The sequence below is a fragment of the Chamaea fasciata genome, unplaced genomic scaffold, assembly GCF_029207755.1.
Source record: "Chamaea fasciata isolate MVZ Bird 193981 ecotype frontalis unplaced genomic scaffold, bChaFas1.0.hap1 SCAF_6, whole genome shotgun sequence".
NCBI lineage: Eukaryota > Metazoa > Chordata > Aves > Passeriformes > Sylviidae > Chamaea > Chamaea fasciata.
Genome location: NW_027094091.1, coordinates 53,458,444 through 53,475,368, shown reverse-complemented (window position 1 = coordinate 53,475,368; position 16,925 = coordinate 53,458,444). Strand labels below are relative to the sequence as shown.

General features: G+C 43.7%; 1 protein-coding gene across 5 annotated transcripts in view; it reads left to right on the top strand.

The window, feature by feature from the left end:
* The window catches only part of LOC136291375 (probable E3 ubiquitin-protein ligase HERC3), a 43,760-nt gene extending 27,129 nt beyond the window's left edge, over positions 1-16,631 (top strand). Inside the window, exons 11-25 of one of the 5 annotated variants that reach the window (XM_066186395.1) lie at positions 255-314; positions 1,953-2,064; positions 2,605-2,794; positions 3,927-4,090; positions 4,659-4,772; positions 6,035-6,058; positions 6,146-6,235; positions 8,025-8,195; positions 8,825-8,968; positions 10,258-10,424; positions 11,535-11,601; positions 12,743-12,825; positions 14,897-15,080; positions 15,786-15,888; positions 16,343-16,631. In XM_066186395.1, coding sequence (XP_066042492.1) covers positions 255-314; positions 1,953-2,064; positions 2,605-2,794; positions 3,927-4,090; positions 4,659-4,772; positions 6,035-6,058; positions 6,146-6,235; positions 8,025-8,195; positions 8,825-8,968; positions 10,258-10,424; positions 11,535-11,601; positions 12,743-12,825; positions 14,897-15,080; positions 15,786-15,888; positions 16,343-16,551 — 1,882 coding nt within the window. In that variant the 3' untranslated portion in view covers positions 16,552-16,631. Of the gene's footprint in view, positions 1-254; positions 315-1,952; positions 2,065-2,604; positions 2,795-3,926; positions 4,091-4,658; positions 4,773-5,141; positions 5,291-6,034; positions 6,059-6,145; positions 6,236-8,024; positions 8,196-8,824; positions 8,969-10,257; positions 10,425-11,534; positions 11,602-12,742; positions 12,826-14,896; positions 15,081-15,785; positions 15,889-16,342 lie in introns of those variants that run through there. The other 4 variants (XM_066186396.1, XM_066186398.1, XR_010721506.1 and 1 more) reach the window with 4 other exon arrangements.
* The last annotated feature ends 294 nt before the right edge of the window (positions 16,632-16,925 follow it).

The window sequence follows — 16,925 nt, the reverse complement described above, 5'->3', positions numbered from 1 at the left end:
GAACAGACTGTTGAAGTTCTTTCCTCAGTGTGCCTGCCATGAGAAGGGCAGAATAGTTGTAAAGGAGGCACTAATTCCTCCTTCCAAAGAGGGACCTTACATGATACTGAATGAAGTCTTGCCCTCTGTGCCTCTAAAGGGGTTATCCTGACATTGTTTCCCATAAAAGGAAGGGAAGAGAGATGAAGAGCATTACTGAGGCATCCATTCCTAACCTGTTTCTCTGTTTTCTTTTGTCTTCCTGCTGCAAACAGTGATGTTGTTCAGATCCTGTCCTCAGCTGCCTGCTGGAATGGAAGCTTCTTGGAGAAGAAGTAAGTACCAAACTGCCAGATGTATGCCTTTCCCTTGATGCAGACTGGAATTCCTTTGCTTCACTCACTTCTGCAGTGGGACTTGGTTTTTTCAATCAGGCAGGAGATGAGGGCAGAGGATGTCCCCTAAAGAGGTGGGTGGTCAGACCTGGGTAAGGAAGGCAAATGGTCTAAGAGAGTGCATGGTGAGTGTACTGTAAGTGACACAGATTTCTTGGAGTTGCCACAAGGAAAGAGATGCCAATATCTTTAAAGAGAGGGATAGGAATAGGACATTAAGGGAAATTAGGGATGCCAGGTATCTGAGTAGTCTCTTACCTAGCTGAGCTAGCTGATGCATGTGAAAGTATACTTCCACACAGGCTGCTCTTGAAAATACATCAGGGGCAACATGGAAGTGCTTTCCTTCTAGGTGACATCACATGTGGAAAGTTTTGTGCTCCTGCTTACAAAAGGAGGAATTTCAAACGGGTGTAACCCACAATAGGTGATGACAAGGTTGTAAGACACATAGCTGAGTCAAAGGCTGTGGGTTGGGAAGGCTTGTGTTGGCTGTGTCTAAATGTTGAGGAGGTAACAGCATAAGATGAGGAGGAGGAGAAATTTTTCTGGTGATGTGATGAGTAAATGACCTGTAACTAGGTGAAGAATAACTTACTCTGAGTAATCTTTGCTTAATACATTCCAAGAGCAACTTGAAAAAGAAGATAGTTTGCTAATTGTTGGTGGTTTTTGTCCAGTGGTTTCTTCTCTAGTGTTGTGACATGTTATTGCATCAGGAGAGTTGTGTCATGTTGATTTAAAACCCTTGTTGAGGTATCCAAGATGTTGAGTCACTTTAAATAGTTTCACATCTCCTTTGAATGTGGAAATAAATGGAGTTTTTGACTTCATCAAGATAAGTCCTCAAAAGACTTCAGCCAGATACAGTTGTTCTTCCACTTCAGTGGTGTCTTGGCTAGTGCAAGACTTCTGCAGAAAATATTTGACCAAATAAATGATAAATTCTGAAGCCTTAAATGAGGCTGTGTGTAACTATGTGCCTTTATATGTGAAGTCTTATGTCAGGGTGCACTTGATAGAAATACCCCAGTGCATCCCTCCTGTATCTTAAGGCCATGTAGGCCTGTTTGCATTACAGGGTTAGATGGGGGAGCAGCTTTTCCATGGCTGTGTGCCTGAGCACATCCAGCACTACCTTTGCAGAGCACAGCCTGATGTGCTCTGTACCATGGTGGGTCTCTGGGCAGCTGTTTCCAGCCTGGAGCCTGTGCTGTTATGGGAACAGCCATTCTACTACAGCAGGCCTGTTTAGCTCCTCATGTTGTTACAGTCCCACCATCAAACTAAATGCAGGATAAATGCATCCTGTCTTTAATAGCTGCCTTCCCCTTCAGAGTGTCTAATACAGTGCTCTTAAGTCAGTGAAGGAGTCCTGAGGACACCAGAGACTTTGATGAAGTGTTTCTTTGGAAGAATCCCAGCCCTATCCAAGGCCCAGAGGAATTCGGAAGGGAGAGTAGTCTTATCAGTTCCCTAGTGGTCATTTCTCTATTGCTGGCTCTCAGGCCTTGCCAATACACAGGTAATGGGGTCTCTTCCTTAAACTTATGCCTGTCTGTGATTTCTCTTTTAAAGAATCGATGAACATTTTAAAACCAGTCCAAAGATCCCAGGGATTGATCTGAACTCCACGAGAGTGCTGTTTGAGAAGCTGATGAACTCTCAGCACTCCATTCTCCTAGAGCAGGTATTGCACTTCTGAGATTTGAATATTCAGAGGGAAAATTAGGTCTTTGTCCCTCTCTAACGTGCAAGTACCAGCAGCATTGTTGGCCAAAGATTGCACTGCATATTTAAAAGGCAGACACTTACTGGTACTTCTCCTTTGACCTTGGCTGATTTTGACCTCCTCAGAATGTGTCTTCACGGTTTTTATTTAAAAACAAGTTTTATCTCATGACATTTAATACTTGAATATCTGCTGAAATGAGCTCTGTGTATGTTGTATTTGTAATTATTATGTGTCTGTCAGGACTTGAGTACTTCATAGTTGTATAATTTATTCTAACTCAGAGAATTTCTTTCACAAGTGCAGAGTTGTGGAATAAAAGCATACCTGTTCCCCTTGCCACTTTTAGCTATAATATTTATAGCTTTGGGTTTTTTTGCTCTGGGTTTGACTTTTAAAACAGTATTTTGCCATTTCATCAGCCCTGAAACATCATCTACATTGTTGGTGCTCTATCACCCAGGGTAAATTTTCTTTTTTGTTTTGTTTTCTTTTTAGATACTGAAGAGCTTTGAAAGCTTTTTGATTCCTCAACTGTCCAGCTCTCCACCAGATGTTGAGGCAATGAGGATCTATCTGATTCTCCCAGAATTCCCACCATTCCAAGACTCCAAGTATTACATCTCTCTGACACTTCCTCTAGCAATGGCTATTTTGCGCCTGGATACCAACCCCAGCAAAGTGCTTGGCAAGTGTCATTTAAGAATTGTTTTAATTTAGAAGTAAAATATCATTTCAAAGAACACTTACTAGGGAGGTTAATCTAATTTACCTTATCTAGTTTACCCACATTCAGAGACTCAGTTCCAGATAAATGTGCATTCTTCTACAGAAACAGATTTTTGTATATTGTGAAGATTAAATGATCCTATTCTCTTAAATTTGATCAGCCATTGATCACTTTAGAGTATCTTTTCTGTATAAAGTAAAAAAAAAGAATACTAAATATAATATTAAATTATTTTGCCCTCTACAAGATGCTGACAAACCTGTTAGTCTGTGACTAAGCTGAACACTTAAACTCTTCTCACGCTTCTGAGGCTTTTAATTTCAAATATATTTTCCTCTGAGTTTGTTTTAAACTGAACAGAACATATGCTGCTTAATGATTGTTACTCACATTTGTTAAGCTGCTGCTGTTCTTGTTATCTTACTCTGTTTCTTAAGGCTGTCTTCTACTAAACCTGATATTATCATGTAAAATGCTATGTGATGCATTCAGACCTCCAAAAGAATCCTAGGCTCCAGCTTTTACTTGGCAGGTGATTGGTTCTAGGAAAGAAGCAAATAGTCAGGGTCCCTGCAGGGGAGAGTAAGCGTTACCCGTCCTGGGCAAGAAAGAAATCAGCCTTTCTAAAGAGGGGGAGTTAATCCTTCAGTGCGGATGTGCCAGGAGACATGCTCTGACACCTGCTGGAAAAGTATGTGGTGCTACAGAGAATTGTCCAGGCAACTTTTTCCTTGTCACTCCTGAGAGACAGATGTTTGCCCACAAGATCACAGTATCCTACCTGCTAGATCCTTGAAACAGTGTCTTGAATTGAAGACTGAAAAACTTCAAATTCAGGCTCTCACCCTGATCAGGGTTTGGGCTGGGTAATGCCTGGTGTGGCTGGATGAGAGTGGAAAGGGAAGAGCTTTTCAGTTTCTGGTATTTAGATGATTCTGCCTCAGTGTCCTGTTGCTACAGCTAGGGCAGGAATAGGAAAGGTTTTTGAAAGAGTCTTCATGTGTATTCCCCTTTTTTCAGTTGTAACCCCTTATTTAGGGGATGCTCTGGCCTTTGATTAAGGTTTATATTGATGTCCTCTGCTTTCCAGATAATTGGTGGTCTCAGGTGTGCCCAAGATACTTCCTCAGGCTTGTGGACCTCTATAAAGGTGCGGTGGTTTACCTCCTCAGTGGAAGGAAGACACTGCTGATCCCAGTCCTGTTCAGCAGCTACATTACAGCTGCTCTCAGGCTTCTGGAGAAACTCCACAAGGTGAGAGGAAGGCCTGGGCCTGTGTTGGCTCAAGATGATTCAGTCTTGTCTGCCCTTTGCCAGTCGTGAGCTGTGTCACTGTCCATGCTTTGGTAGTGGATAATTTGCAAGAAGATAGGCACAGGGTTTGCTCTCTTCGGCTGGTGTATTGAGTGTACTTGTCCGTCAAGTCACAACGTGGGAAAGATGTTAGTGGCTTTCCCAAGTCCAGGGTTCCTGAGCATTGTTTATTCCTGTCTCAAAGACTAGAAATAAAGTTACCCTAAAGAAGGCTGCTGCTGGGCCATGTGCTGTGGCATCACAAACGCGTGTCCCTTGACGGTCTCTGCTCTCACTGTGTCCTTGCTGGGTAGTCGAGGTGAGGAAGAGAGGGAACTAAAATAAGTTAAAAAGAGGTTTATTTGATTCTTCTTGGTTTGTACCAAAATGTAAGAGATTGTGTATTGTTTGCAAAACTTCCTGGGTCCTTTTGTTGCAAACTGCTATAACTGAATTTATGAGAGCAAACCTGGAAAATGCTGAAAAACGTTTAAATATGTTGAATATTTCCATCTGTTCTCTTTGCTAGGTGAATCAGAAGGTTAAACACGTGGAGTATGATAAGTTTTATATTCCTGAGATTTCCAGCTTGGTGGACATTCAGGAAGATTATCTCATGTGGTTTTTGCACCAGGCTGGAATGGTAAGAGGTTTTATGTATAGTCATGAAATAGCTGTCCATGTTTGTGTCTCTGGCTGTAGATCTGTATTTCCAGTATCCTTAATGAGAGCATAATATATTCAGCATAGGAGCTTGTATATGTTAAATATCTCAGATCTGAGTGCTCGGTGGCTTTACCAAATTGATTTAAAAAGGCTGTGGAAAGAGTTGGAGCTAACAATATTTAACCAAAGCTTGCAACAGTCTCTGTGATTATCCATGTGAATTTCATTCAGTCTTTGCACAAGGGAATTAATTCAGTCACTGGATCCTTTTAATGTAATCAACACCTCAGGAGCCAAGTCCTATATTCTAAAATTATAATTTTTGCCCTTTACTTCTGCTGTTTAGGCAGGTATTGTGAATAATGTAGCCAGTGATGTTAAAATGTTGCTCTGTAAGAGGAGGCAGTGTGGCGTTCTGGCTAGGGGACTGAACCAAGCTTCAAGAGATGTGGGTTCTATTCCTGGCTCTTCCAGTAACCTGCTGGGTGATCTTGGGTAAGACCCTTCACCTCTTTTATGTCTCACTTTCCCATGTGTAAGAAAGGAGATAACTAAACTGAGGGCTGGAATATGCTGTGTGGGAACCCAGTGAGATTATTTAATTATAGCAAGGAAAGGAATCCCAAGTGTAAAAAAACACCAAAAAACATCTGCCAAGGGATGCTGCAAGAGTAAACCCTGACTGTAGCAATAACTTCTGTGTGTGCTTTCATGGGCTTTGTAAGTGTTGTGTGTGCTGTGTCCCCATCCTCTAGTTTCCATCATTTAAATAGTGCTGCTGTGTGCTTACCTGTAGTGAGCAGAACACTAAAGTACTGACTTAAATTTATGTAAGGGATAGTTAAAAATGTGTCAATATGGCTAATTACAAGTCATTTGCATTGCAGGGATGTTCTTGTATCACCATGTAGTGGCCTTATGGTCTCTCCTGTTGTTTCATATGGTTTCTGCCTTTGTTACTCTTCATAAGAGCAAGTTTCACCCATGGCAGACTAACACAGGATTCTATGCCAGTCAGTCCTCTTAGTAATGTTTGATGTTCATGTTTTGAATTAGACTTGTGCAGTTTCTTGAGAAGGAAGTTCCCATGTTTTTCTTTAAGAGAAAGAAAAATGGGTTGTTGGTCCCAAAGGAGGAAAATTTCCTTTGGGTCACCTTTGGACTAATGCATCCAAAAAACCCACGAGACAAAAAATTGAAAGAGTAAAAGATTTTCATACTTCTCTTTTTCTTTCACAGAAAGTAAGGCCATCCATCATGCAGGTAAGAAAATTGTTTCTCAAGGCTCTTATTTAAAGAAGTGCTCTGGAAGCTGTGGATAGGAACAAATCTTGCCTGCCTTTCTTGCAGGATGCTGTGACTCTCTGCTCTTACCCTTTCATCTTCGATGCTCAAGCTAAGACCAAGATGTTACAGACAGATGCAGAATTACAGATGCAGGTAATCGTACTTTCTTCCAATTTTCCTGACACACTTTTTTTTTTCTCTGCCTTTTGCAATGGTGCCTGCATGGAAAGGGTGTTAACTGGGAGCTGGTGTGTGCAACACTTTATTGTTTCCATGATACAGGAGAGCAGTGTAGCTGGAGAACTTCTTTGCCCTGGATATTGCAAAGGCAGTGCTTGGTGTCCTCCCCTTCAAAATGTTTGTCTGGCAACATCAGAACTGCCAAATGTGCATGTGGTGGAAATTTAAACTGTATAGGGAAGGAGTAGTTATGCATTTATGATAATCCAAGGGTAAGGGGTAAGGTGAGAAGCTGTAAGAGTGGATAAGTAGACGAATGTTCAGGTAAGTGACACTTGTTTTGAAATCTCTGCCTGCTGCAGGAGTGGTTGTTCCTTCTAATAACGAGTGTTGTAGACCAGCTCCTGATGCTGTTTGTGGTTGCAGGCAGCAGCTGTTGCCAGCAGCCCACCCACCAGTTGCAGTGAGGGGCACAGCCCCGGGGCCCTTCACAGGAGTGTGCTGGCAGCACAGGTGTCCAGCTCCAGCACCCTGTAGGTGGCAGCCAAGCCAGCTCACAGCCAGGCTGTGACAAGGGCAGCTGACCTCTGTGCCAGTGTAAATGTCCCAGTGCCAGGATGGCTGACACAGGTGCCTCCTGAGACAGGCAAAGCGTTGGGCACTGACGCCTCATCCAGTGCAGCTGGGTCTGGGACTAGTCCCATCCTCTGTGAAATAAATTTGCTGAGGTCCTTGGTTCCCTCAGGATGGAAAACTGTCATCACAGTCACTTGTGACCATGGTGCTAGTTCCATGCAATACCCATCTCCTGGCTTTTCTGTGGCTGCTTGAGCACACAGCCTGCAGCAAGGCAGAAGAGGCTTGGCCTATGCTCAGATGGTGCAGTCACCTTCTCCTGCTCTCATTTTGTCAGCCTCTTGCATGTTTTCAGCTGCCCAGTTTGTCAGCAGTGCACTGCTGAGAGGAGATATCGACCTTACCTTGGCAGAACAGCAGACTGGTACAGGTTTTGTTGTCCTGAGAGACAGGATCTTTAGCAAGACAACCACTTAGGTTGTCAGACAAACCAGTAGTTCTCTGAGTATTGGTACAGAGGAAGCCTGGTCTCTGGTGGATTTCTGTCTCAGGTTTTACTGACTTTAAAATTGAATTTTTAAATGTGAATTTGCCATTTGCTGTGGACAACACATGAGGAGAAATAAGCTAAGTGCAACCAAAGCTTAGACTGGGCTTTGTGCCTTGTCCAACTCCAGAAAATCTGTGTGGATGAGGGCTTTGAATTGTATGTGGTGGGATCCCTGGTGCCTTCCCAAATGCGTTTGTCAGCTGGCTCCTTGCTTGGTATATTTGTAGCATTTGTTTTCCCTCCTGGACTCACACTTACCTGAGTGTGTTCACACTGAGCTTCTTGACTCAGTAAGAGCAAGAATAAAGCCTCTTCTCCCCACCCACCTGCCTAATGTAAAAAAAAAAAAAAAAACCACCAAAAAAAACAACCCCAAAAGTTCAGGAATTTAATCTCTGTTGCTCAAATGTGGTGAATTGATCAGTGGACTAAAAGTGTTGGTGTGGGAAATGGGGGAACAGGGCATACAGGCACACACACAGTACAGAGGGAGCATGGTATTCTCATGGGTTCTTGAACTCTGGAGAAACCAAGAAGGCAGAAAGGAACACCAGGCATGTAGTTGTTAACTGTTTTCCTTTGATAGGAAGAAAGAAGCTGAGCTGTGGCTGCTTTTCACTTCTCTTTTATTTACAGGTTGCAATAAATGGTGCAAATTTGCAGAATGTCTTCATGCTTCTCACCCTGGAGCCTCTGCTGGCCAGAAGCCCTTTCCTGGTACTTCACGTTCGCAGGAGTAACTTAGTTGGTGATGCTTTAAGGGAGTTGAGCATCCATTCAGACATTGATTTGAAAAAACCTCTCAAAGTAAGTTTCCCCCATATCTTTAGCACCCTCTCATTTAGCAAACATTTCTGCAGTCTTTCAGCCATTGACATTACCATTTCACCAGTGTGCAGTAACTTCTCCATAGGTGTTGCACACAGGAACATGAGGTCTAGTCAGTGCAAGGACTGAGTCTTTTTTCTGACTCCTGCAGTGCTTTGGTAGTGGATAGTTTAAAAGAAGGCAATCACAGGGTTTGCTCTCTTCTCTTGGTGTGTTGAGTGGACAAGGGCCAGGGGAGGAAGCATTTTGTGATGTTCTGCAGTCTCTGTTTTGCCCTTCTGCAGGAGCAGGCTGTTTACAATAGGATGTGTTTTATCTCTGAGAGATTGCCACAATCTGCAGTAGCTGCTGTCATGCTGCTGCTTTGATTTTTGGCATGACAGGTGGTTATTTATGATTTGCATAAGGATTTAAATGTTTTCAAAATACCTAATTTGCCACCCCTGTTCCCTTTCTGTCCCTGCAGGCAGAGCACTGAAACAAACTTGTGGGTTGCTGTGGGTTTGGGCATGTTGGACAAATTGCTTTGCATGGCTCTCAATTAGAGAGAGGTCTGATTCACTCAGTCTCAGCTCTGCATCCCTGTCACTGACCTGCTTTTTCTACAGGTCATCTTTGATGGTGAGGAGGCTGTTGATGCTGGAGGAGTGACAAAGGAATTTTTCCTCCTGTTGTTAAAAGAACTACTCAACCCTATCTATGGCATGTTCACTTACTACCCAGAGTCAAACCTGCTGTGGTTTTCAGACACGGTAAGCCCTTGCCCTCTATACATGCAGGTTGAAATAATATGCTGCATTTAAATGACAAGGAAGTTAGTGGCAGTCTGTGGGAAAGAAATGTTCTTCCTCTCATTTTCTACTCATGATAAATGTGAAGTCTATTTCCAGTTAGTGTAAATAGGTCTGTTAACCTTAGTAGAATATGGGGATGGTTGTGCCTGTTAAACAGTTGGCTCTCTCTCTTTATTCTTATCGCATAGTAGAACTTGTATTAAGGGTCAGGTGACAGGTAATAGAACTCTTACTATCATGAATGTGATGGTCATGTGCTGTTTTACAGAATGAGAGGTTTAGGTGGTAATGGCATTAGAGTTCTGTGCCTCCCTTGCTGTTCACATAATTGCAGCCAATCCACTTAGTCATGCATCACTATCGCCTTCAGGATCTAAAGTTGTTAATGCTTTATGGGAGGAAGCTCTTAAACAGCAAGAGATATGGCTTGTAGTGGAAGGTTGTTGGTTTTGGAAGAGTGTGGAGTGCACAATCAGTACCTGTCAGATGGCTGGAGATGGTGGTTTATGTTCTTTTCTCCACCATCATATGTAACAAGGTGGGAAATTACATTGCCAGTCTTCCCTTAAGGTGTGGCTGCCTGCTGGGGGGGTTACAAGAAAAGAAGTGTCCCGGTACCTTTTGTAACTTGTAAAGAGTTTTACAGAGCATTCACTTCTAATGTCAGTGCAATAAAACAAGTCTTTTGGCACCAGGAGTGAGGACAGTGTAAGCACTGAAAGTGAGTCGTGTATTTGGAGCATTTAACAAACGTGGGCAGCCAGTCTGTGACTGACACAGCAGTGTGAGAGTCAGTATGTGAAGAAAAGAAGGCCTGTGCTAGCACCTCTGCTGGTGTGTCTGCCTGCGTGGAGCTGTGCTGATGAAAAAGCTTTTAATAGAAAATAGAATGGGTAATAGGGAGGGGATTGTTAACACATTTTCTTGCAGTACAGTAAACATTGAAACTCTGTTAGTGTCTAAACGTAGAGGAATTTAAAAAGGAATAAAAGGCAGGTAAGGTGGAAAGCTGCTGTTTCCACAGAAATCATGGCTTACAAAAGTAATAGAGCATGGTTTTTGAAGCTTCATTTCCATGCCACAAACCAGCAAGAAGTTTATAAACAAAGTGGCACCTGATGGGAGCTCACTGACTTTGTCCCAGTTGGAAAAACAGGGTCTGGCTTCTTAGTGCATGGAGGAAAGGGTACTGTGCATTGCACCAGTGACAGTGTGTCTCATCAGGATTTCTCTGTGTGGTTTTGCAGTGTTTTGTAGAACACAACTGGTTTCACTTGATTGGCATCATATGTGGTCTTGCAATCTACAATTTCACAGTGGTAGACCTTCACTTCCCCTTGGCTCTGTACAAAAAACTCTTGAATGTGAAGCCCTGCCTAGAGGATTTGAAGGAGCTGTCCCCTACAGAAGGAAGGTATGAAAATCAAAATTTGCAGCTTTTCTGGGAAGGTGAACGATCCAGCTAAAAACAGGAAGTGCCAAACTAGGTAAAAGCTGATGAATAAAACACCTCCTGATCCTTTTGAGTGACTGATTAATTTGGGTGACTGTGGTCCTAGCAAAGCAAACAAGTTGGTGGTGAATTCTGTGTAATACTTCTCTTCCACAGTCTATTGGATCCATCTGCTTAGGCTCCCACCCTCCTGACCGCCAGGAACTGGGTACCAACACAGCCAAAAGACACCTCCCACACCCCCCTTTGAGAACAGGAGTGGAAGCCTGTCCCTGCCCTGTGTGGTTGTGTGTGTGGTCCCAGATCCCAGCCTCAGCCTTTCCCCTTGAGCCAGGCTCAGACTAGCAAGCAGGGAGCCGTGTATAGCACTGTGAGTCTTCCCATCCGTGAACAAGAGCAGCTTTGACCTGCTCCCATGACAGGAAGGAGTTGAGTGGAGTGAAAGGATTACTTTTTCCAAGTGGTGTATTGAATATTTTCTACTTAATTGCATAGGGATACTGGTTCCCCCTGCCACTGGGAAGTTAAGATCCCACTGTATGACTGCTTGTCTTATTTCTCTTTCTGAGTTGCCATCTGATTTATCTACACAAAGTGCCAGCTGTATTTATCAATAATGAGGTGAAATGCCAGGAAGACAGCAGCAGGATTTTGGGGGGTAGCAGAGTATTTCTTATATGATGGGAATACAGATACAGTCCACCTCTGTCTCTTCCTCCACTCCCTCAGACCTTTGTGTGGTGATGACAGAGAATTAGAACTTTAGAACTAGAAGTGTAATTCTGTTCCAAAGCCAGGATCATTAAAGATGATCCATTAACTAGGTAGACATAGACTGTATTGATAGTTTCTGTGGGCTGGCATTTATACTACTTCTAAGAAAGCATCTCTTTATTTGAGGTGTATTTCTTTCTTACTGCTTCAGGTGACTCAGAGTCTCTCTCTTGCAATCCTACTACCTGGATACATGATGCTTTTTGCTTCTGCTCAATTTGTTTTCCCTGTTAGAGGTACGGCTTTAAAAATCTCTGATTATTCCTTTTTTCATTTCTTTCCCTACTTGTTATTTAGGAGTCTCCAGCAACTTTTAGATTACCCCGGGGAAGATGTGGAGGAGACATTCTGTTTGAATTTTACAGTAAGACACATTTGATATATCAGCTCTCTGATTACTGTGGTACGGTTGAAGCCCATGTATATTTTCATGTGTATTCTGGCTTATTCCAAATGCCTATAGCACACAGCCCATGCTAATGTTAAAATGTTCTTTGCTGTCAACTCCCTTCTTCTTTTGTATGTATGTGGTCCTGAACACTGAGCTAGTAAGTAGATTAAGCTGAGTGGTTTTCAAAATAGCCTTGCTGTCACTGTTTAAAGACCTGCTGCTCTAACAGGTTGTGGGTGATGGGTTCATCTTGATCTGGATCATTTTTTGGCTCTCTGTCCAAGGCCTGGCCTGGGGTAAGAACAACGTACCATAAAATGCTTCACTCTGTGAAGAACCTTGCTGAGCAAGGAGAGTGGTGCCTATTTCTTTGTTGCATGAATGAGAGCACATAAACACTGTTAAATCAAATTTACCTCTGGAGTGAGTCAGACCTGCATCTGATTGTGTCTCCTGCAGGACAGAGCTGTAATTTGGGATGAGGCAATGAAGCCATAGTAACGGTAATGCAGGCTGTAAAAAAAGGGAAACTGTCAAAGTAACAAAAGATACTTTGCTCCAAATTCCTCTTTATGCATAAGGGCCTCTTTTGTCTGTGGCAGCTTGAAAATTGATCCTTTTGCATTTTTTTCAGGCAGCCAGTTAGTGTACAGAGCGTAAGTTTGTACTGGTGGCATCCTAGGCTGGCAAAAGCTGGAAAATGTCTGTGTCATTTATACTTCCAGTGAGAGAGGATGAATTAACACACTGAGTTTCTGCAAAAAAAGGGAGTCCTTTTTGTTGCCAAAACTCGTGGACTTAGTTAAAAACAGGTTTTTAGTTATCAGTCTCTTGGGGTTTTTTCCCCAGGAAATTGACCTAAAATAATTTTTATTCCTGTCTGAGTTTGCATTTCAACTTAATAGCAGTCCTACAGCAAATGTAGGTGATGGAAGGTCGTGAAGCACAGAGGGTACTTGGAGCAGAGAACAGAAGTTTTTGCACGTACCATTTTCTCTGGCCCACCCTTTACATGTCAGTCCTCAGCTGTCTGAGTCTAAAAGGACTCTGTCTTTCCTGTAGGCATGTGCCCTGGAAAATACTTCTGGTAAAATAATTTCCTGGTTTTGTACAGATCTGCAGGGAAAACTATGGTGTGACAGAGCAGAAGAACCTGGTTGAAGATGGAGATAAAATCCTGGTGCAGAAGGACAACAGGCAAGTGGGGCACCTGTGGGGATGGACTCGTGCTTGTGGTGAAGTCATGTGCCACAGAAACCCTGGCTGAAGGGAAATGTGGGGGTAATTAGCAGTCGCTGCAAACAGGTTTTAAGACCAGTTGCTCAAAAGTTACTGGGCACTAGTGGCACTTGAACAAAAATCAAGTTTTCATCATCTTTCCACCAGTGTTTGGAAAATGTACCATGCACTTAGATTGACATCTTCCCTGTAAAAGGTCTCTGTAGACCCTTGGTAGTTTTGTCATTTTAAGTAGACATTGGAGACATGATTTTTGGCCCAGGTTAATACCCCTGATGACTCAGGGAGGAACTGTATGTGACCAACAGAACTGAGTCTGGCAAACTTGTTTGTACTCCTGTTTCTGGAGCCGGAAACTTTCCTTGAGCATGGCCGGACTCCCATCCCTGATCACAGCCAGAAGGACCTGCTATACTTGGACCCCTTTCCATTTGACTGAACACCACAGAGTTATTACTAGCACTGCTACCATTCCCCCGCTTTTTTTTTGTCCAGATGCTGAACTATTTTCTTCCCATAATCTTGTAATTGGATTTCTATAAATGACTTTTTTACTTGAAGCAGTGTTCACATTCTTTCTCTGCTGGCAAAACATTGTGATCCAGTGACTACTCAGCAGCATGGTTAGGGACTTGTACTAGGACTGCTGAAGACCTTGCTGGCAAGGCTGGAGATGAAGTAATTTCCTATTAATCTGATTATTTAAAAGGATTTTGAATGTGTCTGAAGCCATTGCTATAGCAAAAGCTTTGTCTGTGTTACTTCTTACCTACTTTACTACTGCACAAAATGATGCAATTAAACAGCTAAAGAGCTGTCTCCATGCAAAACCCACATGGCGGTGAAGCAGGGTAATTCTGTCTCCCTGCAAAGAGAAGATGGACTTCAGGTAAAACAGAGGAGTGTTCAATCTACCCGTGCAACAATGAAGCAAAGATAAAAATACCAGTGATAGAACCCTCTAGGTTTTTAGGTTGGGCATATACATTCAAAAGAAAACCTGCCTTTTTTTTTACTGTATGCCATCCAGTACAAAGGAACAAAGATTTTAGCTGAGAACATTTGGGAAGAGCACCAGGGTTAACTACTAGAACTGTTTATTAAGTCAGGATAGGAAACAAGGGAAGAAAATCCTTAAGGAGAAAGGCTAGTATGTAGTTCCACCAGCTTAACATTCCAAAATTCAATTGCTTTATCCTAACTGGAGTTTTGAACTCAAGCTAACCTCTAAATCCAAGTCTAGACATGACTGTCAATTTACCTTACAGTGCTTAATGACTTCCTCCACCTCTACATTTAAAGGCCGGGGTCTAATTTGCCACCCTATGGCCTGAACAGTTTGCTGTGTGCATGTCTGTGCCACTGCCCTTCCCATGAAAGCTCATTGGGACCTGGGGAATGCACAAGATTGCTGTAACTGACAAATGCAGAGTAGGAAATGCCTGCATTTTCCCTTTCTCCTTTGGAGTTCATAAAATGCTCTTGATGCTGGGTTCGTGACCGTAACAGCCGGAGAGGAATTAAGCAACAGTTAAGTGCTTAATCAGCTTGAATTTCCCTAATGCTCAGGTGACTGTGGGGAAAATGACAATAAAACCAATGCACTGGAAAATAACTTCCCCTTTGGTATATGATTTCTTACTCCAGGTTTTCATTTTTGTTAGTCTTATTTCCTGTTACTTCCTCACCTTTCCCTCGCTGCTTTTGCAAAGTGTATGTGGTGAGAACTCCTCTACCAAAAAACCGGAATATTTCTTCCAGCTCAGACCTCCTCAGCTTTACTGGTGGTAGAGGACCTGGGGGACCTCCCATGCCACCACTGCCAGGGAATAAGCAGTGGTGGCATTTGTTGCTGAACACCCTGTCCACATTGCAGTGACTTGGTGAGAGGAGGGCAGTGGGTTGAGCCTGATGGAGACTTGTGGTTGCAAAACACTTTACAGGCAGAAACAGGAGAACTTGGCAGTGCTGCTGCTCAGACATATTATTGAAAGTGCTTTCCTTTGCCTTCTTTCTCTCAATGCATTAGGGAAGAATTTGTTGAAGCCTACGTAAATTACATCTTCAACGTCTCCATCCAGGAGTGGTATACGGCCTTTTCTACTGGCTTCCTGAAAGTGTGTGGTGGGAAGGTCCTGGAACTTTTCCAGCCCACAGAGCTCAGGGCCATGATAGTTGGAAACAGTAACTACAACTGGGAGGAACTGGAGGAGGTAACGCTTCCCTCTTGTTCTTTTTTTTTTTTTTGCACAATGCCAGGATTGTGCAGTTGAATGAGATGGGCATTAGTCTGTGTCAGAAGATGGGATAAGCCACGATGCATTTTCTGTTTTTTTGTGCTCCTTGTACACCTTGCTGTCACTCACATGAAAAGTTTCTCACTGTGCTGGCCTGCTACAGATAAAGGTCAGGGAGGAATTTCAGGATGAGGAAGGACAGGGAGAAGGACTTCCCTCTGCTTTTTTTAGGGATGAAATCTATCACTGAAGGGAGGAGACAAAGGGTCTTCACCTATAGTAAAATTCCATTGCACAAGGGCAAAAACTACACAAAGGTTCAAAGGGGAGTCTGGACACCCAGAAAGGATTGCATCCTCTCAAAATCTGTAGACCAGCAAGTCATTCACAGTGCAGAGTATGTGATCCTGTTCAGGAGTTCAGCCTTTGAACAGGCACTCCAGAATTGCTCTCCTCACTTGTAATTAGTTGAAAAGCAGAAGGCTAATGTCTGCCTTCCTCACATTGCCAGGAGAGCCCTTGCTGGGTCTTTGAGCCATGCCATTGTCCATCACCCATCCTGTGTTCCCTTTCAAAGCTGTCAGGCACTGATCTGACGTCAGATATAGAAAAGATCAGGTCTGGGTTGTGCTTAGTCTTTGTTTTCTAGTGCCAACTGAAAATGCATTTTGATTTTAATAGAGTGCTGTCTATAAGGGAGACTACACTGCCACACATCCAACTGTGAGAATGTTCTGGGAGACCTTCCATGCATTTCCCTTAGAAAAGAAGAAGAAATTTCTCTGTAAGTATCTTGCAGTGGTGCAGCATCTCCTGGAACTGAAAGATTTGGGTGGGAGTGGCTGCAGAGCTTCACTACATTAAGTTGGGTGATCCAGCGTGAGTAACAATATCTGCTACTCAGAGCTGGAGTTTCCTTCTGTTGTGGTTTGCTTCCTTTTGTCCTGGGTAGCTGGCGCTAGGTGGTCCTGCTTGAGCAGGGGGTTGGCCCCAAGGACCTCCAGAGGTCCCTTCAACCTCAGTCACTCAGTTTCTGTGACTGCTGGAAAGAAAAAAAGTGTCAGGCACTGGCCTTGCTGTGCTGCTGCTCCCCTGGGAGCCAGCCAGGCCCTGCATGGAGTCTGGTCAGGGTTTCAGCCCCTCCAGGCAGGTGGGGCTGAACTTTGCCCATGGGTGCAGCCCTGGTGGGAGGTCCCTCACCCGTCCCACCTGCCCAGCCTTCCTTGTGCTCCTCACAGTGTTCCTGACGGGCAGCGACCGCATTCCCATCTACGGCATGTCCAGCCTGCGCATCATCATCCAGTCGACGCCCAGTGGGGAGCAGTACCTGCCCGTGGCTCACACCTGCTACAACCTGCTGGACCTGCCCAAGTACAGCAGCAAGGAGATCCTCAGCGCTCGCCTCGTGCAGGCCATCGACCACTACGAGGGCTTCAGCCTGGCCTGACTCCGCGGGGCTGGCACTGACTCTTGGGTGCTGAGCAAAAGAACCATGGGCTTGGGCTTTATTTTTGTAAGGGAATAGATCTGAACTTTTTTTTTGGGGGGGGGGGGTGGGGGAGGGAGGGGGTAAATATAAATAATAATAATAATAATAGAGATGATGCAGTCTCAGCCTGATGCTGCCAGCATTTTGTGGGGCTTCAGCAGGGAGAGGCTCTTGCTTTGAATTTTCTCATCTACTGAACAAAACCAGTTCAGTGGGCATTTCTGTTGTTTACCCTCCAACTTGACATCACTGCCCTCCTGGTAATTCCTTGTAGTTTGCTTTTATTGCCCCCATACACACACACTCTTACCTCTCCTTTTAATTCAGTTGAA